Genomic DNA, 22,394 nt, shown 5'->3' on the forward strand with positions numbered 1-22,394 from the left:
CCCCTCCAAGGCACCGAGACACTGATAAAGCAACCAGAACGCTGTTTATTGATCACTTAAATCCCTGCCTCCCGCCAGGCCGGCCAGGCACCGGACCCAGCTGCAGCCAGATCCGAGCGGTACAGACACCGGAGGAGAAAGTACTGTAAAAAACAACATAACAAATGCAAATAAATTAAGTTCCCAACAAGTAAACGTAACCAGGTTCTGAGGCGCCTGTCCACGGTACTTCAAAAATAAAATAAGAAAGGAGGAGTGGGAGTAAAAACAAGAAAAGGCCAAAAAAAGTACAAATAAAAAAAATACAGAACCACAATCACAAGTGTCTGGAAAACTAACAGCAGTAACAGCAGAGGAAGTGGAGCCAAACACCAGCAAACACAGGGCAGGACGGCATCTCCGGGCAAGGTGGGAGGGCAGGAGACGCCTGGGGGGGCTGTGAGCTGGGGGACTGGGGGGCGAGCGTGGGGATCCTGCCTCTCCCAGGGAGGAGAGGGGCTGGGGCATGCAAGGAGAGAGGGGCCCGTGGTCTGCAGGGTGCCGCACTGGCGAGGGGAAAGGCTGGTCCCCAACACAGAGCCCCTCCAGTGCCCTGCGGGTGCCGGGGGCTCATCCCCGGCTGGTTTGGCTCCGGGCGGCTGCAGGGTCGAGCAGGACCCCAAGGGGTGACGCTGACAGCGCCCAGTTCAGGGACTCCCCTGGCCAAGCCCCTTCCCCAACCCGCAGGAGGAGGTGGGAGCGGACCCCGCTGCTGCCGCCATACTGGGACGTCAGAGCCAAGGCTTGGAAAGACAGCGGCAGAGAGACGCCGGAGAGCGAGGCAGAAAATCCACAGAGGGAGAGAAAGCCCAGGGAGGATTCAGGCACCAGATAAGCGAGAGCTGCCAGGGGCCGTGGGGTCTGTTCACAGCAAGAGCCGAGCCAGGCCTCGGGGTTTGGGCTGGACCAGGAGCCGGGCTTTGGGAGAGGCACCAGCACCCAAAACACAGGCTGGGTCTGAGGAGTCTGGCAGTACATGTGGAGCGGTTGCTCCTTCTCTCCTCAAAAGACATCGAACGGGAGAAGCTGATCTGCAAGGGGCGAACGTGGAGGGGCTGCAGTGTGTGGTCACTGCTGGGCCAAGTGTTTGAGCAGTATTTACCAGAGGCATTGAATCATTTCAGCTAGGAAGCGAGAGGTTTGAGGGAACGGTGCCCTAAGAAAACCATGTCGGTGACTAGGGAACACCAGCAGTTTTGACCGGCTACCCCCAGTCTCCACCTCTGCACCTTTCCCCTCCTCTCCCTCGTCATCACGAAGCGTTTCTCTTTGAAAGTCCTTAGATTTCCTCCACTCCGTGTGCAAATATCATCACCAGTCCCGGCTCTAGCACCATGTCCTCGCCCATGTGCTGGTTTTCACAGGCCATCACCACCACGGCCTGCTTGCCGGGGATGCGCTTAGCCACATAGTTCTCGTAATACCGCCGGTTCATCTGGCGGGTCTCCAGTGTGGCCAGGCCCTGCGGCCAGTTCCGCTCATGGGCGTTCTCGATCAGCTCGTTGATGATGGACGTGGGGCAGCCGCTCTCCACCAGCGAGCGCTTGATGACGGCCTGCAGCACCGCGTCCGGCGTGGAGATCATTCCACCCCACCGTGTCACCCGGGCCGGCTGCAAGGAGTTCACCCACCTGGTGACAGACAGGGGGACAAAGCAGTCAGTGTTGTGCATTTTTGTTGGCTCCCATCAAAAGCAGGGAACTGCTCTGCCTCTGGTCTGCTCCACATTCGGGAGCAAAGCTGGATGGGGAATGCCTCCATTTCCCCACATATCCCTCCCATTTTCACCCTGAAATGGGACCCAGCTGCGGCATTCAGCTCTGCTACTCCCTCCCCAGAGGGAGGGGAAGAAAGGATGAGATGAGAAGCTGCTTCCTCCGGCCTTTCTCACAAGGAGGAAGGAATCTGGCAGCTTCCTGCTCATGGGCAGGATGCAGGTGGAAGAATAAAAATGCTCCAAACCCATTGTGCAAGCAGCTCACGTGCTGCTCCCCAGCACAAACACCCCACAACTGCCCCCTTGCTTTTGTGAAGCATTTTCTTCTTGCCTCGGAAGGCACATCACCCCCTCTCAAATCCATCAGCGAAGCTAGCAGACGCCCAGCTCCACCTGCACCCCAACGCAGGGCTCCCCAGCTCCTCCCCGATCAGCACGAGAACCAGCACTTACTCCAGGATTTCATTGTATTCAATGGTCTCCTCCAGGTTCTGCAGGTTGGGGTTGACACTGCGGATGGCACGCATGTAGGCCTTCAGCAACTGAATGTCCCGTTTCTGCAACAGGCAGGACAGAGCAGGGTTTGCAAAAAGGAGTCAATGCCTCAGCTACCCACCATGAGACCAGACCCCAGCACAGCGGCAGGGGGAACACACCCCTGCCCGTCAGCTCAGCTACTGTCCCAGCAGCTGGACGACAGAGGTGCAGAACAGCAGCAGAGCCCTGGCTGCACTCAGCTCGGGCTGCTCTGCAGCCACTTTCTTCGTCCACAATGCTTTTGTGACGTTTGGTGTCCAAGCAGGCGAGACTGACCCTTCCCATGAGAGACCCTGCTGTGAGACAGCTCCTCACACACACGGACCTACCTGCTCGGCCAGCTGATGCTTGTGCTCTGCCGAGGTCTTCTCCAGCTCGGCAATTCTCGTCTGCTGCTGTTGCACCACAGATCTCAAATGCTTGATGCAGTTGTGGTTTGGCAGCTCATCTTTGGGCATTTCCAAGCTGTGGAGCGTTACAAAAAAAAAAGGTGGAGGCCCCATGTTAGGGAAAGTTACAGACCAGAGCACTTGGTGTAAGCACATAAACAGTCTCCAGAACAAATCCAGTCTTGGAGGACTTGCCAAGAGGCCCGGGAAGCCCAGCGTTGTAACCTCCAATAGGTGTAGGAAGGCCCATTCCCTGCTGTGTCTCAGGGCCAGGCCAAATGGTCTGGGGGAGAGCTATGCGAACAAACCACCACCAGGTCAGCAGGCAATGGGGATTTTCCTCCTCCAAAGTGATCAGGGCTCAGAATCAGGTCCCACGCTAGGCAACCCATGGGCCTGATCCAGTCTCTGACTTCATCCAAGGAGATCTGATAGTCTCCAAGCCAACAGTCAGTCACCACCTGGCTGGATGCTTACAACACGTGAGTGGGAAGGATATCAGCACCAAGAGCACACTTGCCAAGGCCAGACCAGCCACCCACCGCTCCCGGCTTTTGGTGATGCGTAGGAGGGAGCAGAGCTCATGCTGGAACTTGTGCCAGGGGGCTGGAATGGCTTTGGGCGGATTCACAAAGGCTCCGGTACCCCATTTCCAGCAGTCGACCAACACCTAAGCCCCAGCAACGAGCTGAAGAGCCAGGGACTTTGAACCAAGTTTAAGAAGAAAAGGGTTTGACTAAAAATCCTTCCCAACCCTTTCTGCAGCACCATGGCCTTCAAAGCCCTGCCACCCCCAGAGCTCTGCACCTATGGGGCAAAAGGGTGTCAGGCACCAAACCCCGGTTTCCTTCCCTGAGCCTTTGTCTCCTGCTCTGCCCACCCTCTGTGGCAGAGCCCCCCAAGGCCATCCTCACCCGCATCCCTGCTCGCAAGTCACTGGGCGCTTTGGATTGTGCTCGCAGTCATTGAGGTGAGACATCAGGTTGTCAAGTCGCACAACTGCCGTACAGCCAAAAACAGCGTTGTCGCAAGTGATCTGCAGCTTCGAGAGCATATTACGCATGATCCGCGGGACGGGGCGGAGGTGGGCAACTGTCACGACGCTGCGGTCCACAGGGCACGTCTGCTGCTGGGAGAACCACTGGGTGATGCAGGCATTGCAGAAGGCGTGCTCGCAGTGAGGAGCCTGCGGAGGGGCAGAGAACAGCCATGTGTTACTCAGACCCAGTGGGAAAGCGTTTGCTGGCTTGTGTGTGGAGGACAACCTTGACCAGAGAAAGGCTCTCGGTCTTCAAGGGGTGCACAGCAGCTATGTGCTGCCTTGGGCGAGGAAAGCAAAACGAAGAAGCACCTCCATTACACAAGCAGGCACAACGCCCACACAGGGGAATGAGACACCAAAAGCCACACCTGTAAAGACCAGAGCCGCACACGGTACCGTCCGCTACAACACAAGAGGCACTGCTGCAGAGCCGTCCTCCCTTTCCCTTGGAAAAGCAGGTGCCCACCTTCATCCACCCCAGTTTTAATTTGCATGCGCAGCCCCACCAGGGTACTCTCTTTGACCCCCCCCCGACACATGGTGTCTTGCAGGCAGATCAGCTCCCTGTGACAGGACATGGACCCCCTCAGAGCAGTGCTCCTGCTCTGCTCCATCCCAGGTAATGCTGCCTCCTGAAAGGGCTGAGGGGCCAAGACAGATCAAGATGCTAAATTTAAACATTTTTCCAGGGCAGATTAGAACATTACTTCACTGTATTTACACAGCTGGGCTCTGCTCTTGCATTCAAGCTGCAATTGAAAAGAGTATTAAGACTGGGGAGGGGGAGCGGGACACATGCCAGCTCTTTGGACAACACTGAGCTTTCTTCCACAGAGCAGAAACCCGGAGTTACAGGAAGGTCAGACACATTCAGGGCTAAATCTCACTTACAAGCTGTTCCCCCAGTGCACAGTGCCTTGCAGGCTGCCTCGTACCAGCCAACAAAGACAGACAACGATTACAGGATGTACGGTGGGTTAGGATTCACCCGTTCAAGCTACAGGACCATCTGGGGAGTTTTAGTGCAGCCCCTGTGGTGACGCAGCTTGAGCCAACCTGCCCAGCACAGTGTCTCCGAGCCAGCAGGCAGCCAAGCCTGCATCAGACAAGGCAGCACGTGCTGGGCTCTGGCACAGGTACAGCCCCTCCTCTCCCTCACAGTTTCCTGAAGTCCCACTCTACGAGGCTTTGGCTTTCCACTGTCTTCCACAAAGCCAGCCTCTCTGCTCCCCTTGTGGTGTTTTATCCTTTTAAGCCCATGCCCGCCCCACTGAAGTTTAGTGATCAGGGTACCCCAGCGTCACCAAGTGCAGACTGGAGATGCGACAGATGAATCACACCAGTTTCACTGGCTATTGCACACATAGGGTCACTCTGTGCCCGTAATGCAGGGATGGGCCCTGGGGAATCTCCATCCTTGGAGATACTGAAATCTTAGGGCTGGGTACAGCCCTGAGCCCTCTGAGGTATCACTGGAGACGGCCCTGTTTTGACCAGGCAGAGGGACTGCGCTGGAAGGGAGGAACAAGGAAAGAGTCCTCAGGAATTTGCTCCCTTCAAACCAAGGCTTGTCAGAGGGCACAGCTTGTGCCTAGCTACAAACTCAGCCTCATCACAACTCCAGTTACTGTGGTGCTGGCAGGAGCAGGAGGGCTGGCATCCAACAGACAGGCTGTTAAATACACTTGAGAAAAGCCTGGGAACAAGGGAATTTGTGATATCACATTCTCAAAAGAAGATTTAAATAAACCTGCTTAAGAAAGCTGCAACTTTCCCTCTGTTTTATGCGGTGGCCTGTGATCGTGTTCACATGTTGACAGACTTTTTAAAATCAAAGCTTGTTTGACATAACAGATTCACATAGCTGGAAGGTGCAAACCCATGATTTTAACTACAATAGATTGCAGTTCCACGCACCCCCAGCCCACCTGCACAGGGTGGGCTACAGTACACAGCTCCAGACTCTCTGGGATCCCCATCGGGCAGCTTACCAGCACAGCAAAAACCACAGCTTTTGTGATGTGTTTCATTATTAAGTGATGAAACTGCAATAATTATGCACACATTTCAGATTAGCTCAGTTTTATTTTAATCTGTTTTATTTCAAATGAAGCTGGATTTACGCAGAGGGTACTGAGCTACCCAGCACATGGCCACAGCTTGGCCAGTGTAGGAATGCCTCCGGTGGCATGCAGACCCTGAAAGGAAGGGGCAGGGACCAGGGGGGACACACAAAGTCCCATGTAGCAGCCAGCTCCACTCAGCCAGCAGTGTTCCAGTCTGGTCAGCACTGGTGAGGGGGCTAGAAAAGCTGCCACTAACCTCTCCCCAGGTAACAGGACCTCGCAGGACAGTGACAAATACAGCCGTTCCAGCACCAAGAGGCACAGGACGGCTGGAGACTACCCAGTGCTCCAGAGCAACGCTGCACTGCAAGAGCTTGTAATAACAGAACTGACAGGAAAGCCCCGTCCAACAGCCCTTCCGCTTCACAGTAAGCGGAGGGAGGAGTGGAAGCAGCAGCTCTCCATGCACACCCTCCTTCCCCAAGTGGCTGCACAAGCTGCAGAGTGAGCCAGAGGATCCACCAAACAACTCAGCTGTGCCAGGCCCAGGCAGAGCAGTGTGCTGGTACCAGGGCTGTGGTCTGTCCATCCTCCAAGCTACATTTGGTGACAGGAGAGCCGAGCCAGGCTCCCAATGGCAAGTAAAACAGAACAGCTCTGTAGCATGGAGGAAGCATGTGTGCAGGGAAGCAGAGAGGGTCAACCAAGCATGAAGCCATAAGCAAGGGACAGATTTTAGCATAGCTGCTGCCATCTCTGCCTTGGGACGCCATCACTGGTAAGCAGCTGCATTGAGCTTTGCTAGAGTTAAGAAGGGAGTCAGGAATGAAAGAGTAAGGGAAACCTGACCCCACACAAGCCAATCCCTTCCTCCCGCCTCCTTGCTGACCCCAGGACATCCCCCAAACCCAGAACTTTAGTTCATTTCCACCAGAACTCACACAACCGCAGACTTTTATCCCTGGTGCTGCTTCCTTACCCGTGCTGTTAGCTTAAACCATTAGTAGGAAAGTTAAGAATCCATTGAGCTCACCTAATGCACACGCTGTGTGCGGCGCCCATCATCTGATCAAGACATCTAGAAGTCTGGAGCTGCAATCGGAGGCTTTCAGTAGCCACAGTCAGTGCTCAGACAGAAACCTACCTGAACTGGCTCCTCCAGGACCCCGCTGCAGATGGGGCATATAAGGTCTTCATCAACATCCCCCTGAAAACGTGCTACATCATACCCCATTGCTCATCACCGATGCCAGAACCCTGTGGAGGGAAAAAGAAGAGCAGTTAGCAGCAGTTGAGCATCCTGTGGTGTCTGGACAGAGCAGGTCCCGGCCCTCACATCATCCTGGTTCCCAAATTCCTGCTCTTTCCTCCCAGTGTGACCAGCTGCGGTAGCCCCGGGCATGGCTGGAGCTCACAGTCAAGTGCCATACGGAGGAGTGTGCAGTGGGAAGCGGTCTCAGCCCCGTTTGTGTGTGCTGAACTCCTCCGTTCTGACGTGCTGCTGGCATTGCTTCTCTCCCACACATGTTATTACTAATTCTGCTGCAATTTTTCTTCTTGCTGGTTATTGGGTTTTGGTTTGGGTTTGGTTTTGTTTGTTGTTTTTTTTTTTTTAATTGGTTGTTTTGTTTTTTTCCCCAGAGTTCTATTTGGTTTGATGAGAGGACAGCACAGGGCCACCTCTAAAAACAAGCCCAGTCCCATGGGCTGAGCAGTGGGATGTGTGCCAGGGACCGTTCCTGGGTGCAGCCAGACACCCACCAGCCTCGCCACATCAGCTGCAGAGAAACCAGCTCCTTCCCTGGGGACAGCAGGCCCGCTGGCTCCTGGCACCCAAGCTGCCTGCTACAGGCATTGTCCTCTGCTGCCATCTCCAGTGGCTTTCCCACTCGGCCAAGCAGACACAGAGTCAAGACACCCAACACCATCTGCAGCAAAGCGTGACCTCAGCTGGGTGCTCCAGCACCTGGACAAGGAGCCCCCCATGACTCGCCAAAGCTGTTGGGGCCTCTGCTTCCAGCACAGAAGGCATGCAGCCCTGAGAGCAGCCCCTCAGGCACCAAGTCCTCACCCCTCCCTGCTGAGGAAGGCATTTCCAGGTAACACCGTTCACCAACTTCTTACACTATCTGCCAGAGGCCAACCTTGAGCTTTGCCCTGGCACACCGGCAGTTACTGGTTCCTCTGTGGCTTGTCCCTAAAGAGCCAGCTCCTCCTCTCCCATTCTCACCAACATCAAAGTCGGTGACAAACCGCCACAGCCATACGCTGCACTTGACTCCAGAGAAAGGAGTCCCTACCCCAAACACAAACAGGAGCCAGGAGGGACGGGAGCTGTACAAGGGCATGCAGATGCCACATGAGGCTCCGAAACCACCATCCACACGGTGATGAGACCATGGCATGACAGCGCTTCCAGCTGTGCAAACACCAGGAGCATCTACTTGCTCTGGAGGGCAGGCAGGAACTCACCCTGCTGCTGCTCTGCAGCCAGATGTGGCCACCCAGCTCCAGACAGCTCCAGCACCAGCTCCTGCACCTCGGCCGAGTTGCTTGCACAACACCACATACCTCCCCAGCCAGCACTTCACAGCTGAAAGAGCTTTGGCTCTAGACAGACATAGCAAGCAGAGCTGGTTGTGGAAACCAGAGTCTGCTCAGCTAGAGCAGTGAGGGAGGAGAGAAGGCGATGGATGGACACAAAGGGAGGATGTAGGTAATGCAATGGCTTCATGGTTGGCCCTTGGGACCCTCCCCAAGTCAAGGGGCAGCAGGGAGGGACTTAAATCAACTCACTGGACACTGTGAGAGTCAGACAATAAATCAGCTCCACGTGTGGATGGATTCTTTGCTTCCACAGAGCAGGCACAGACAAAGGACTCCTCTGACAGAGGCTGGGGTGGGGAAAGTCCCTGAGTCAGCGTTTGCAATTCAGATAACACGATTAACGGCTGCAGGCTGGAAGGAGAACTGATCTCTGAGCAACTAGGATCGGTTGCTCTTAAACCTTCCCACGCCTTTGGACAGATGCTGCTCTCCTCCACTGGGAAGGGACCCAAATGCCTTCCCATCCCTTCATGAGCCACTCGCACTGCAAGTCTCAGCACCTCCAACACATTTACATTGGGTTCAAACCAACTGGAAGGGCAAACACGGATGTGGAGAACCCAGCACAACAGCTCCTGGCTGCCAGCTGAGCCACAGCACCCATGCAGCCTGCTAGTCCCCCACAGAGGTGCTTCACTTTGCAGCTGGAACCACACTGACCTTCTCTGTTGCTCAGTGCTCAGGCACCAGTTCATGCCCTGGTGTCTTAATGTGCCTCTGAATGTGTGAGCAACTTCACGAGCAGCCTGCCCTCTCCTTCTGCTCAGGAGACACAGCACCTGCTCCTGCACAGGCACTCAGGTATCGAAGTAGAACTGCGCTGGGCACCGCTTCTTCAGAACCACGCTCCCTAGCGACTCATCTTTCTTTGTCTTTTGCTTCCACATTTCCAAATTCCAATGTCATCTTCCCAACAAACAGCGGGGCAAGACACTAAACGTCTTCACATCCACTCAGGAAAGAGCCAAGTGGAGGGCAAAACATGAACACTGAAAGCCAGCCTTGCCATCTGCCAAACAGAAGCCACATCAAAACTTCCTCCAGAAAAATTTCAGCACCTGCACGAGTCTGAGCGCCTCCGAATTCTTCTCATTCCTTGACCCAGCTGTTCCTCCTTCTGCCAGAGATCATCTGTGGGGCTCTGCCAGCACACTGAAGCAAGGAGCACCCTGCTGCTATCATGAAGCAGAAACAGGAGAGCTGAAAGTGTCTGCAAACGCTCGAGTGAGATGGAGCTGGCAACCCAATCTCCCTCCTGCTAGATCCAGAGGTGAATTATTGACCTGGCCCCGCAGGATACTGGATACACTCATTTTTCCCTGGGCTCAGCACCCTGCAGGATGGCCCCAAAGAAGGTATCACATAGCTAATACGAGCAAGCCCTACTTGCGCAGTGCTACTCATCAAGAGCGATGATTCGCGGGCTGCAGGGATCCATCATGTGCTGAACCGAAGCACAAAGAGCTTAAAAAATACCTTTCCTGGAAGGGCTTCCAGAGGCAGTCAGACACCAGGGTGAAGTCAAGCCAAACCATCTGCAACACAGGCAAGACACAATACAGGGGAGGGAAGGCTGAGCAGGAACCCAGACAAACCCAGTTACAGGAAATTGCTTCTCCAGTAAACAGCAACTGCCACCTATGATTATACTTGATTTAAGCGAATGAGCTTCCCAATCCTGCCCTCTCCAAATACACACAGCTTCTTGACCCCAGCACCATCAGCCTCCCTAGGGCTGGGCAGGGAGAGGGGATAGCTCGCACAGATCAGAGGCCAGTCACAGAACTGGGCTTTAGCCCAAATTACAGAGAAAAGCTGGGATAAGTCACTTTTTCCCTGCTACCTGTGTCATCATCCCCATCATCCTGCCTTGTCTTTGTAGATTGTCATCTTCTTGGCCTGGGGACTTCAAGTGCCTGCACACTGCTCAACACAGAAGAGATCTACATAGCAACAAGGGCTTGATGGTATCAGAGAGCATCAGTAATTAACAAGTCAAAAGCACTTTGACTTCCTACCCTTACCCAAAGCCTCCTCAGCATCCACCAGCAGAGACAAAGGTTCCTAATAAGCCCTTGGGGAAGTAGAGGACAGGAAAGAGGAAGGCAACAACTCACTCCCCAGCTGGTTAGAGCAGTGCTGCATGGAGGACAGCCCCAAGCCTGTCTCATCGTCATGGCAGGGATTCCCCAGCTCCCCAACTGCATCTCATCTCAAGCCCCAACTTGTGCAGCTCTTCCATCCTCCCCACAAACCCTCCATTTAAATAGGCAAACATGACATCTAAAAGTTAAGGCAGACCGTCACTGTCAACTCCCCCTACTCTGGTCACAGGACATTCATTCCCACGTACCCAATGCACTGCAGTTTTGCTCCAAATCTTGGGCAGACAGGGGCTTCACTCACTTGTCTGGCATGAGCTTACCTCCGCCCTTCAAATGGCAGTACAGGATCACAGCGAGCAAGGCTGGGGCTCCTCTGACCCAAAGCTTATCTGCCCATCTTTCATGTTACCAGCAAGCATATAGATAAGATTTCTGTGGTAATATTGTGCTGTCTTCCAGCATGATAACTAACTGTTCCTGCCCCCAGAGGAAAATTGCTGAAAAATTTTTTTCTGTTGACAAAGGGAAAATTAATGGCTTAAAAAAAAAGCTCCCCCTCCTCCTTGGGAAAAAAAAAAGTCAGCATGGGAGCCTGAGGATTTGTTCCACAGCCCCCAGAGCACATGTTCACATGTTCCCTCCTTTTTGCCACAATATGTTTGAGCCGCTGGATCCCAGACACTCCGGCTGAGCCAAGCTTTCTGCCTGGTTGACTGCTCCAGGCAGTCTGTGGAGCAAGCCAGCATCTACCGGCTCCGAAGGAGCTCTCCATTCCACCAGCACAAGGAGGCTGAGTTATCTGGAGCTCGCAGGGTTGTACTTCCATGCTCCTGCTCACCCACACAGCCAGCTCTCCTCGGTCAACAGCTGTTTCAGGCTACAAGCACACCTGGGCATGGGCAAAGATCCAGAGCAACCTGGAAAGGGCCTGGCCCTAGACAGCTTTGCTGGGAAAGCAGCATCTTTCACGAGATCTTACAGCACGCTCTTGGCTGCAGGTCCCAGGACAGGAGCAGACACCTCCACCTGCACCATGCAAACAGTGTGCCAGGCTGTCGGGAGACACTGACTCACTCCCAGGAGCTGATGAGTACGAGTGTGAGCCACACAAGCAAGGACCAGCGCAGAGGCAGACAACAGCACTGGAAGGGAAGCGAGTTTCACCCAGGTAAACGATGCACTAGCTACAAAACTCCCCAGGCCCCCAGCCACCCCGAGCCTGAGAGGGTGAAGGTCTGAAAGAGGCACCAACCCACCTCGACCCGCACAGCTATGCCAGGCAGAACAGGCAACGGGGATGACTGCACTCACAACTAGAGCTCACTGAGATAAACCAACCCAGTCCAAGGCAGACAATAAATGACAACAGTGAGAACAACATGATCACAGGAGCAGAGCCAGCACCTACCTACTAAACACATGGCAAAAAATACGCCTGGAAAAATCAGAGCACAATGGTCAGTAAAGCCAAGGACCGGATGAAGAGCAGCGACCATCTCAGGGCCTTGTGTTCAAACACAAAGGTGTCCAGCTTCTCCCCAGGGACACCAGCTGCTGGCAGCATCTGCCAGCTCTGCTGCCTGCCCTCCTTTTAGCAGATCCACACAGCCAGCCCCTCTTCTGAGCCAGTATCTGGTGCCAGTTCACTAGGGAAGCCCATCCCTTCTGTGGAAATACAGAAGACCAGACAGAATCCCTTAAAAAAATTAAAAACAAACAAACAAAACAAATCAAACTTAATTAGTCTGTGTTGGAAGTCTCCAGCATTCAGGCTTTGCCTGGTTCTCAGGGAAAAAAAGACACCATTTTCTCATTATTTCCAATATAAGTGTTGCCAACAGATACCAGAGCCCCTTTGCAGCTGGGATAGCTCGGAAGAAACCTGTTCTGTGAGCAATGGTGTTTTTAATAATCTTTCCTAATTTCATCAGCTTTGTGAGCCAAAAGAAATAGAATTAAAACCAGAAAGCAAGGGGGAGGGGAGGAAAGGGAGAGAAAACAACATATGGATGCAAGAGGGGCTGTTCTGTAGCAGTTAAAGCCCAGCATGGGAGCCAGGACACCAGCGATCTTCTCACTGGTTTGCACTGTCTGTGTTCTGGGGCACCACACTTTGTTGTCTCTATTTCCCTGCTGTGAGTAAATACATCTCCGGGGGGCTGCACAGTTTCTGAAGCAGTCTTGCTGCTGCTGGAAAGTTTCCAGGTGGGGAAAAAAAAAAAAAAAAAGAGATCCAGAAGCCTAAAGAAATCAAAGTTTTGCAGCAACTGGCTCCCAGCCCCCAGGATCTGCATCCATTTAAGAGGGCCTCTGCTCCCAGGAGTCCAGGTCACACCAAGGAAAGAGGCTGCCGGCACTGCCAGTGGGACAGCAGAAGACCAGGGACAGAGCTACACAGCAGAAGCTGCCCCGTCCATACCTGGGAGGGAGCACAGGGGCTCTGCAGGGGGGCTGACGTTTGGCTGAAGTGCTTTGCTGAAGGCATCTGCTGGGCTCCATCACCCAGACCAGGTGAGGAGGCTGCTCAGATAGGATCAGGGCTGGCGCCAGGACACAGGCAAAAGGGCTCTGCTCAGCCAGATCTCTGGTCTGACAAGCAGATTGAAGACGGAAGAGTCATCAGTGTTGAAGCTGTGCCCATGTCCGTGCCTTGCAGCTTTAAAGCAGCTCCTAACTGACCTGACACAATGGAAGTTTCACAGGAAACCCTCATGTCAGCAACCAGAGCTGGCTCTGGTGACAGCAGCCTGTTCCCGTACAACAGGAGAGGATTCACCAGCCCAACGACAGTCAGTGTGCAGAGCTGCGACAGTCTGTTGATGTCCTGCAAGCGACCCAGTTAGTGCAGCCCAGCTGGCCAGGGGCAGCTTGCCAAGCCTGGGTGATTACTCGCCTGCCCTCCTGCCAGCACCACTCACTGTGGCTCACGACGTCCTCTGGCATCTGAAGTCTGTGCATTTTAGAGCACAGCACGGTCAGCAGCTGTGACGAACTTGCTGGGCCCCTGCAAGCCACACACTCAAGATGAGTGCCCGGTGCATGGCCACCCTGCTCCAGGTTAGAGCCACCCAGCAGTCGCGGAGCCCAGTGCTATAAACAGACCCCAGTGTCCCACAAGAAAGGAAGAGCAGTCTGAAATTGAAGATTAACAAGAACAATATTGAATCTGAACATGCAGCATAATCTAAAGCTGGCTGAAAGTCCCTCTGCCTGACCTAGATGTCCAGCGACCCAGTTTCTAAACCACACAGTACAGCAGGACAGAAACAAGCCCAGTGCATGTTGTACATTCCTGGCCAAAGCGACTTCCCTGCACTGCCAGGCCTGGCAGGGAACCGAAGCAGGCACTTGCTGACACACAGGCTGAGCACAAATCCAAACTTTGCCCTAATCTGGAACTATGAGCTCTCTGCTCAGATACAGGTCCCATTAGGATTTAATGGCAAGGAAGAGCTGGCACAGTGTACATCCCATAGCTTCTTTGGAAATGAAACACCAGCAGTGCAGGTCCGGCTGCCATATCCCCCATGGCTCCTCCAGCTGGGGTTGCACACCCAGCAAGGCACAAGGATGGGAATTAGAGCTGTGCATTACAGAAATGTGAAGGCAGCGAGAAAAACAAACGCTCAGTTTTGAGATACAGGCTGGGGGCCAGCTGCCTTCTCTACTGCACTCTCCTCGCTGCACAGGGCTTCGGCAGCTCTGTCGAGCCCCGCAGACCTGGCCAGACCGTTCCAGGTGACTGCGTTTATAGCCTTGACTCTTGTCAGACCTTCCTGGTCTTTCTGATCATTACCTTGACTTTTCTGGTACAAAAATCACACCCCGCACTCACCCATGTTACACGCTGCTCAACAGAGCAGATCTGATTTCAAATGCCAGCACCAAAACCAAGCCGGGTCCAGAGTCCAGCCAGCACGGGCAATCCCTGGGCTCAGCCACAAACAGAGTCTCATGCTCAGAACTACCCGTGAGGTCTGGAGAGACAACTCAGCGGCCGCAGGATCAGATTCATGGCATTGCTCTGCCTGTTCTTTTGCTTCTTCCCAATTTGATGGCATCTGGCTTGCCTGACTGTGTGCCATGAGCCTGCATGGGTTAGTGGCTTTCCCAGGAATTTCTGCACGCATTTAAAACATCCATGGGCCGTGAACTTAAAAACCACTGGCACAGACAAGAGTACTGGTCTGCAGGCCAGGCCAGTCGCTTCACCTGCCTGACTTCACCTTCTCCATCAAGAGTAACTGGTGAAGAGCAGCAGATACAACAAACCAGTTCTGCCTGCATGCCCACCAGCAGTAACCACCAGCTGCTTGGCATGTGCATAATTAACCACCCCACTAATGACACCACAGAGCAGGAGCACTCCCTCCCCACCAAAAAAATTGATCAGACACTCAAACAGCCTCAGCTGAAACGTGACTCGTTTGCTCCTCTCCAGCATTAATACACAGGGCCTCTAATTGCTATTGCACATACCCAGGAAGCAGACAGCAATCTGAAGTAATTTACGCTCCACTCACAGGAAAAGCCAGCGAAGCAATCCTAACAGCAACTCCAGTTTCAGGGAAGAGCCTGGCAAGCCTTCGTGCTCTGCGATATAGCAGCATTCAAGCAGCACTGCTCCACAGCACAACTCTGCACAGACTGGTACCATAGCAGAGCTGCACTCCAGGCTCAAAGGGAACACCAAGGAGTTGTGTTTGATTTACCCGACACCAACTAGTATCTGGATTCTTGCTTACTAATCCTTTAAAGGGTTACCACCCACTTCAACATAATTGTTGAGCTAATGTGCTTGTTTTGGAACAATGGTGACACAAGTTAATTCACTCCTTCTCCAAACTGTGTTTCCTTCAGCAGGAACAAAACCTGATGGATTCAGCATGCTCACTGCAGTCCCTCCCACACCTGAAATAATCAATATCCCCCAGGCCTAAAACTTTTTTTGCATGGAGATGTTTCTTCAAAGAGTTTTAACCAGTTAGCAGAGACTTCAAGAATGACTGACTGTAATCCACAAAGTTTTTGTACATACTATTTTGATTCAAGAGGCCACAGGCGAAACAAAAATATTACTCATTATTTGCTAATTAAATGCCAAAAGCATTGAGAGTACAAATCTAACAGCTCTTCCCATAAAGATTTTTCCTCCAGTGTTGATCTTCTGTTCGACATTAGCACACATCCAGAAAGCAAAACTTTCCAAAGGAAAAAAAAAAACCAAAACACAAAAACCCACAACTTTTTCTAAAAAGCCTTTCACAAGTCAAAGGAAGCTTTTCCCCAAGTACATACAGGCAAACAAGATCAAAAGGAAAGCGGGGTTAAACAATCATTCTCAGTTGTATAATAGGAAGAAAACACATCAATTGTGAGGCCCTGCCCACATTCAAGATCCCGTTTTGGTAGGACAAACAACATGTTGAAGAGCTCCTATTGCTTAACCCCTGCAGAATCAGGCTAGAGGGCTTTGCCACCCAGCAAGGCCATTCCTTATTCTGGGAAGCTCTTCAGGATCACTAAAGCCCAGCTGATAGTCCCAGGAACACCTACAGGCATTGTGCCCAACGCTGGCAGCACCTCAGAATCCCACAACATGAAACAACACTACCAGTACCAAAAAACCACAGCCAGCCTGCAGTGTCTCCCTGGGACACTGGGACCCAACAAACTCATCCTGTTTTCCATACTTTCAGTGCATTGAAAGGATTTAAGTGAAAGAGGCTGGAGGCAGAATAGCTCACCATGGAAATCAGCCACCTCGAGAAGGAAAGCAAAAAAAAAAAAAAATTGGGGGGGAAGTTCCTCTAGGCAGCTGCTGAAAGCTGAGTGGCTCTCAGCACAGCAAGCTTACATCGCACCGTGTAGTTTCACCTCTGCACCTACACAAGCAAAGGAGGTGACAGGGTGGTGGATGACCCAGTGTGCAGCCACGGGGCAAGGGCATTATCCCCTCAGACTGGGCAAGGCTCATCTGAAAAAGCAAGCCAAGCAGCCCAGGTAAAACCCCGCAGTGCCCCATCCCTCCTGCCTCCAGCACAGCCTGCTCTCTGGCGCACGCTCAGCACAAGACAGCTTTTACCCATCCCATCCCCAATTCCATGGCCAGAGAACTGAAACAGCAGCTCTCTTCCAAAGCTGTGGGATGAGCAGAAGCAACGTCCACAGACCAGATCAAACCCCTGCTCCGCTCCAGCCACCCCTACCTTCAGCCTGCGAGGAACATGACAAGATCTCTCCTGGCGCTGCATCAAGTCCTACAGCCCTATGAAATGCATAATCAAGAATCGCAGCTGACTGCAAGCCTCTGCTTCGCAACTGAAAGCAGCTCAGGGAACACAGTTTGGTGCTGCAGGTTGCTAAGCCAGGGCAACGACTTCTGGCAGGGCAGGGATAAAAATCACATTGTTTCAGGAACATCAAGGTCCTGCTCTTTATTAAGACATTCTGACAGGGTGGCCTGACCTGGAGCTGCTGAGCTGCCCACCCAATTCCTGCCACTTCCTTTCTGTACTTTTTTCAGATCAAGCCCTTCCAAACCTCAGGAATTCAATCTACAGTGCTGTGAAGGGGCTTTGACACCTCAGACAGGACTGCCAAAGGGGCAGAAATAATACACCAAACCCCACAGCTATGTAACAACACAGGGACAACTGGGAGGAAACCTTGTGGCAGATTTACTCAAGACAGCATTATATTCCTCCAAAAATATTTCAACAGGAGGGGGGTGCACTCCTTTACAGGGCTACACCCACGCTTTGTCTCCTGCCAAGCACTCGCCTGCCTTGCAGAGGCTGCAGTACCCCAGCTACAGCCCCAGGGTGAGACCCTGCCCATGACCCCCCCAGCACAGGAGGGCTGTCACCAATCATCCTCAGGAATGGGGGATACACTCGGTCCAGGTATCGCAGACAGAACCGCAGCCTCCCAAGCCTCAGGTTCCTATGCCCCGGGTTTATCAGAGGGGAACTGTTCAAGATCCAGGCAGAAACACACATTTCTGGTTTTGTTCTTTATGCTCGAGCTTAGAATATTCTTCCCACTTGCTGCATTTCGACACCGCAAAGTCTCTTTATTTTGCTTGAGCTCTCTGCAACAGCTCCTGCCTACCAGGAACCCGGGCAGGAACTAAACAAGGTCCTGTGACTTGGGGTACAAGCTCCCATTAAAAACTACTCGAGCCACCAGCTGCCCGGGCACCGGCTGCCCTCCCCAGCTGTCGCCCAAGCTCTGACACATCTCACAAACCCTAGAGATCATGGAGGAATGCGGCACAGCATGTTACCACAGCCTGCAGCATGTCTACAGGCAGATGCAGCAAGACCAGAGGAAGACGTTGCCACCGACAGTCCAGAGGCAGGAACCCGGCCCCAGCCTGCTTTTGGGGGGCTGCACGTTCCTCATCCACGACGGCAGAGACACCGGCAGGCTCCGATGGGGACGAGGCCTCTTGCACGTGCTGGGCCCTGCAGCCACAAGAAGTGATTTGTCTGGAGAGCGTTCATGGCTACAGAGAAGGATGCAAGGGTCTGCAAGGCAGGTGTCCCTTCGTTAGATAAGCGGAACAAACCACTTGTTAACAGCTGGGGCCATGCTGGAATTACACGACACAGCTTTACCCAGATCTGCCAAGCCTTTTATTTTCTGGTTTGTTTCTTACAGCATCAAGACAACAACAAAAAAAAACCAGCCTAAATCTGAAGTTAAACTAATTTATGTTTAGGGTTTTTTTCCGCCCCCTAGAAACAGCAGATGTAAGTCACAGCCAGCAAAATGTCTGAATACGCACACTCAGTTATAAAAAGCATCCCACATCGCTGCTCCTTCAGTAGCCTGTCCCCTCCCAACTCTAACTGCTCTGCCAGAAGTGGAAGCGATGCCTTGTCCCAAAGGAAACCATGCTGGGCAGTTCCTTTAAACAAGGGCATATGTACTGCTCTGGTACCTGCCACAGAAAGGCAGACCCAGGATGCAGGAGGATGCCTGTGAACCACTGCCTCCACCAGCAGCACCCCAAGAGGTCCCAGCTCCTCAAACAGGAGGATAGGATTCCCAAGAGCCCAGGGCAGAACCCCCAGGGCAGAACCTGAGCCCCTTGCTGAGACAGTTCAGCAGCCTGGCCTGCGCACGTCAGCCAAGCCTCCATGCTCCCGGTCAGACCCACCTTCGACTATCGGCACTACCGTTGTACCGAGTGAGCCCAGACCAGCTGCCACATGGACATCATAACCCGAGAAGACCAAAGGGGTTTCTGCCTTCAGTTGAAAGCATTTGGATGCAAGGGATCTCTTTAGACTTGGTGAATAATCCCATCCTCAGAGCAGAGCAGCACAGATCCTATTCAGTAAGAAGTGTTTCCTGTTTTCTGCTGCGAGGAGCCCACACAAGCTGCGAAGCCCCAGCAGTTGGCCAGTCACCAAGCTGACTGATGAGCGAGAAAACACGGGCAGAGACCGCTTGAGCAGCGCAACTCACAGCTCGCTTTTACCTTTAGGTTTGTTTGAAGTTCGCTTTGCATTGCCTCCAGCTGTCTCTGCAGCCTTTTAGGATGCTTTTCCAGAACTCCAGATTCACCAGTGGGTTTTGTTAACAAAGGCTTTCCCTGCAAGTCACAGGGAACCTCACTCTTTCAAGAGTGCTCTGGGAATTTTAGTGTCTGCCCTTCTGCTTCTAGAGCACCAAGTGAAATAAGAGATACAGAAATCAGGCAGGGGCAGTTTCTAAGCCAGTTTGGCAGGACTTGTTTTAAACCTCTGAAATTTAAGGAAGATCTTGCCATTTCCCTGTAGACATTAATTTACAACAAAGGTTCTTTAACAGCTTTAGAGCAAGAGCTGCGTCCTTCACTGTGAACCTGCACAGATCCATGAATAGCAGGCTGTGATCTCTGAACAGTGTTCTAGGTAAATCTGCCAGGGTAGAGATCAGGAAGCTACAAGCTGCGAGAACAGCCATACATGTTGCACTGTCAGCTGCAACAGGGGGACCATCAAGACATAGAAGTCTTTCTTGTTAACAGAGCAAAACCAAAGGTTTCAGATAAATATGACTTCAAAGTTATCGGCAGCATCCAACCAAAAGCCCTGAAAGTATATATAAAGCAACACTCTGTAAAACTGCTGATGTAACTCTAACCATTCACGTGTCGGAGGCTCCACGTGTGTGGAGGAAGGACTTAAAACTCATCCCCTGTGCACAGATGGAGAAAGTTTTGCAAGGTACTTGATTTACCTTCCGTGGCAGAATTCCTTCCTAAGTGGCAAAGAGGCAGGGCTGGGCTGGTTTTACTCTTTTCAGGGAGATGCTCCCAATGGCCCATCTTTTCCCCTTCCTCTTCTACGGTTCAAAATGTTGTTCTTCGAGGGCCAAGAGCTGCTGCCATGCAGGAGTCAAAAGGTCAGACAGGACAGATCTAATCACGGAAGGGGGGGAAGGGAAGGAAAAATGAGCATGGCAAAAAAGGAGGTGGAAGGCTGTGCCCAGCCCTTCACCCCCTCTCAGGGCCCTGATGAAGACACCTCTCTTCCTCCACACACAAACCCAGGCTTTCAGCCACACAGAAGAGAAACCTGCATTTCCTGAAGAGCCTTTACAACTCTCCTAAGAAGCCGAATAACCTGTGCAGAAACCATTGAGCGCCTGCAACACAAGCCCCATATGCCTCCAACACAGATACACGTTCCCCTGGGGACAAGGGTCCGAAGTCAGTCACGAGAACAGAGAACCACCACCACATCTCAGACTACTCCTTACCTTGTCTTCCAACCCCATAAAAAATTACTCTGCCTTGCCTTTTTTTAAATTTAAATGGGAAGAATAAGGGTCCCTCTGGAGCCCCAGCCAGTCTTAGAAAGCCCTCATGCATCCCAGCCTTTCCCAACAGGCTGAACACGACCAAGCCGGTGATCTAAACATCAGTTGCCTCCCTGCGGCACTTCACTTTGGAAATTCCAGCCCTTGGCCAGGACTCTGCTCGCCTCAAACCCCCACCTTGCTTGGCCAGGATTGAAGCTGGGACGAGAGGCTCTTCCAGCAGGATCGCTGCACAGCAGGCATGCACCACGCGCAGGGAAAGAAATATTTGCCCAGTAGGTAAAGTCTCAGCTTTTAAGTTACGCAATCCTGCTAAAAATAGTTTCCCCAAATGCCACCTTAAGATCTTCTGACAGAAATCCAAGTTTTTCTTGCAACTCCTCTGCTCGCTCTAGCGTTGCAAAAATTGACAGCAGGGAAGCCTGAATTGGAAAAACTGCTTTAGTTTTATCTGCTGGTCTCGGCAACAAGGATAAAACCAGCTCAGAAACACCCCTGGACGTTACCACTGTGCTGAACGGGCCACGATGAACACCCAGCCCCCGAAGCTCCCACAGGCAGCTTTACTGTTATTATAACAAAAAGGTTTATCAGATGCTGTTGCATTTTTGGACATTTTTGCATTTATCACTTAAAACTGTATTAAAAAAAGACTAAGGCCCTTCCTGCTTCCTGTAAGACGAGACACCACTGAGCTCAGGTGCTTACAGCTGAGACGAGCAGCAGAACACGGCCTGCTTTGCAAAACCTTGTCGTGAATAAAGCCTTATCCCATTTAATTACCAACTTCCCTCTGCTCCCTACGCTCCCCAAACAGACAGACAGGCTGCATGATGTGCTCTGAAAGTCAGACCTCCAAGAACGGGGAAGCTGCGCGTGTTCCCCACATTCCTTTGTCGTGAGCGATGGGCGCTCTCCTTCCACGGCTGCTTCGTGCAGGGGATTCCCCACTCCTTGCCCAGAAGCATCCCAGCCCCGCTGGGGATCAGGACGCCTGAATCCTCACCGCACTACAGCAGCACCCAGAGGCTGCAAATAATTTGTCAGCAGAGCAACTTTCAACCCAATTAAAGTCTTTCCTGCAAAAGCTATCAGAAGAGGAACTGCTGCTGAAGTCCAGGCGTATTTATGACGCTGCATCATCAGGTGGAACCAGCACCATCACAGGCCACAGTGGTTGGGGTTTATTTTTTTTCCCCTCCACCTTTTCGGCCACGGTTTAGCAACATGCCAGCCAAGCCCTGCAAGCGGGAGCTCCAGCAGCCGAGGACACACACACGGGGAGGGCAGGACATGCCACCAGAGACTAAAGCCCGGAGATTCTCCCCTAGACGGAGGCTCAGCCAGGCTGGCACAGACAGGCTCCGGCAGCACAAAGACCCCGCCGCACCGGGGGCCATACCCTCTTCTCGGGCCTCCTTCCTCCCCATCGCTTCCCCCCGCCCTCCACGGCCTCGGTGGGGTTTCACGCCCACCCCCGCCAGCTCCCCCCCACCCCCCCCCCCCCCCGCCGGGCCCGATCTCCACCCCACAAGCACCGGGCTCCTGCCAGCCCGGACCCGCCATCCAAGACCCCCCCGCGACCCGGCCCAGGGCCGCAGCGGCCCTCAAGACCCTTCCCCGAGACCCGGGTAACCCCCCCCCCCGGCCCCCGCCACCTCCCCGCTCCCACCCCACCGCTCTCGGTACTGTCGGGGCAGCATCGCCTCCCCTCACCCCCAGGGCACACACCGGCCCCACCGGGCTGCCTCCCCCCCCCGCCACCCCGCAGAGCCCAGTTCCTTCCTCGCGGGGGTCCCCAGCCCCCCCCCCTTCCCCCGGTCCCGCAGCCGCCCCACGGCCCCCCTCACCCCCGCAGCCCCCCAGTCCGGCCCCGGTCTCACGTACCGCCTGCCGCCCGGGCCCGGGCCGGCTCCGGGACGCCGCGGGGCTCAGGGGCGGCCGCGGCCTCCACCGCCTCCCCCCGCCCGGCCCCGCCGCGCTGCTACGCAACCCCCGCCCCGCCGGAAGTTCCCGCCCCGCCACAGGCAGGAAGCGGCGCTCTAGCCGGCGAGAGACACCAAGGAGCGGGAACTC

At 53.4% G+C, this 22,394-nt stretch overlaps 1 protein-coding gene across 5 annotated transcripts; it reads right to left on the reverse strand.

Annotated features, from left to right (window-relative positions):
- Positions 1 to 25: 25 nt before the first annotated feature.
- On the reverse strand, positions 26 to 22,347 carry RNF41 (ring finger protein 41). 5 transcript variants are annotated; one of them, XM_069806400.1, is made up of 8 exons: positions 22,206 to 22,331; positions 19,737 to 19,917; positions 18,994 to 19,175; positions 6,935 to 7,047; positions 3,597 to 3,868; positions 2,623 to 2,758; positions 2,210 to 2,313; positions 26 to 1,670 (listed from the first exon to the last, which is right to left on the reverse strand). In XM_069806400.1, the coding sequence occupies exons 4-8, from the start codon at positions 7,022 to 7,024 to the stop codon at positions 1,319 to 1,321; spliced, it is 954 nt and encodes a 317-aa protein (XP_069662501.1). In that variant the 5' UTR covers positions 7,025 to 7,047; positions 18,994 to 19,175; positions 19,737 to 19,917; positions 22,206 to 22,331; the 3' UTR covers positions 26 to 1,318. The 5 variants fall into 5 exon arrangements, with proteins under 5 accessions (XP_069662501.1, XP_069662500.1, XP_069662499.1 ...); XM_069806399.1 differs by lacking the exon at positions 18,994 to 19,175; XM_069806398.1 differs by lacking the exons at positions 18,994 to 19,175; positions 19,737 to 19,917 and having other exon boundaries at positions 22,206 to 22,347.
- Between the last annotated feature and the right edge of the window lie 47 nt (positions 22,348 to 22,394).

Source organism: Haliaeetus albicilla, chromosome 18 (genome assembly GCF_947461875.1).
Source record: "Haliaeetus albicilla chromosome 18, bHalAlb1.1, whole genome shotgun sequence".
Classification (NCBI taxonomy): Eukaryota; Metazoa; Chordata; class Aves; order Accipitriformes; family Accipitridae; genus Haliaeetus; species Haliaeetus albicilla.

Bases quoted from the DNA above. Each gene is read 5' to 3' on its own strand.
- RNF41 (XM_069806398.1), bottom strand. From the start codon at position 7,024: ATGGGGTATGATGTAGCACGTTTTCAGGGGGATGTTGATGAAGACCTT. The intron at 2,314-2,622 runs GTAGGTCCGTGT...TGCCTGTTGCAG, and splicing joins AGCATCAGCTGGCCGAGCAG to AAACGGGACATTCAGTTGCT. The intron at 1,671-2,209 runs GTAAGTGCTGGT...GTCTGTCACCAG, and splicing joins GAATACAATGAAATCCTGGA to GTGGGTGAACTCCTTGCAGC.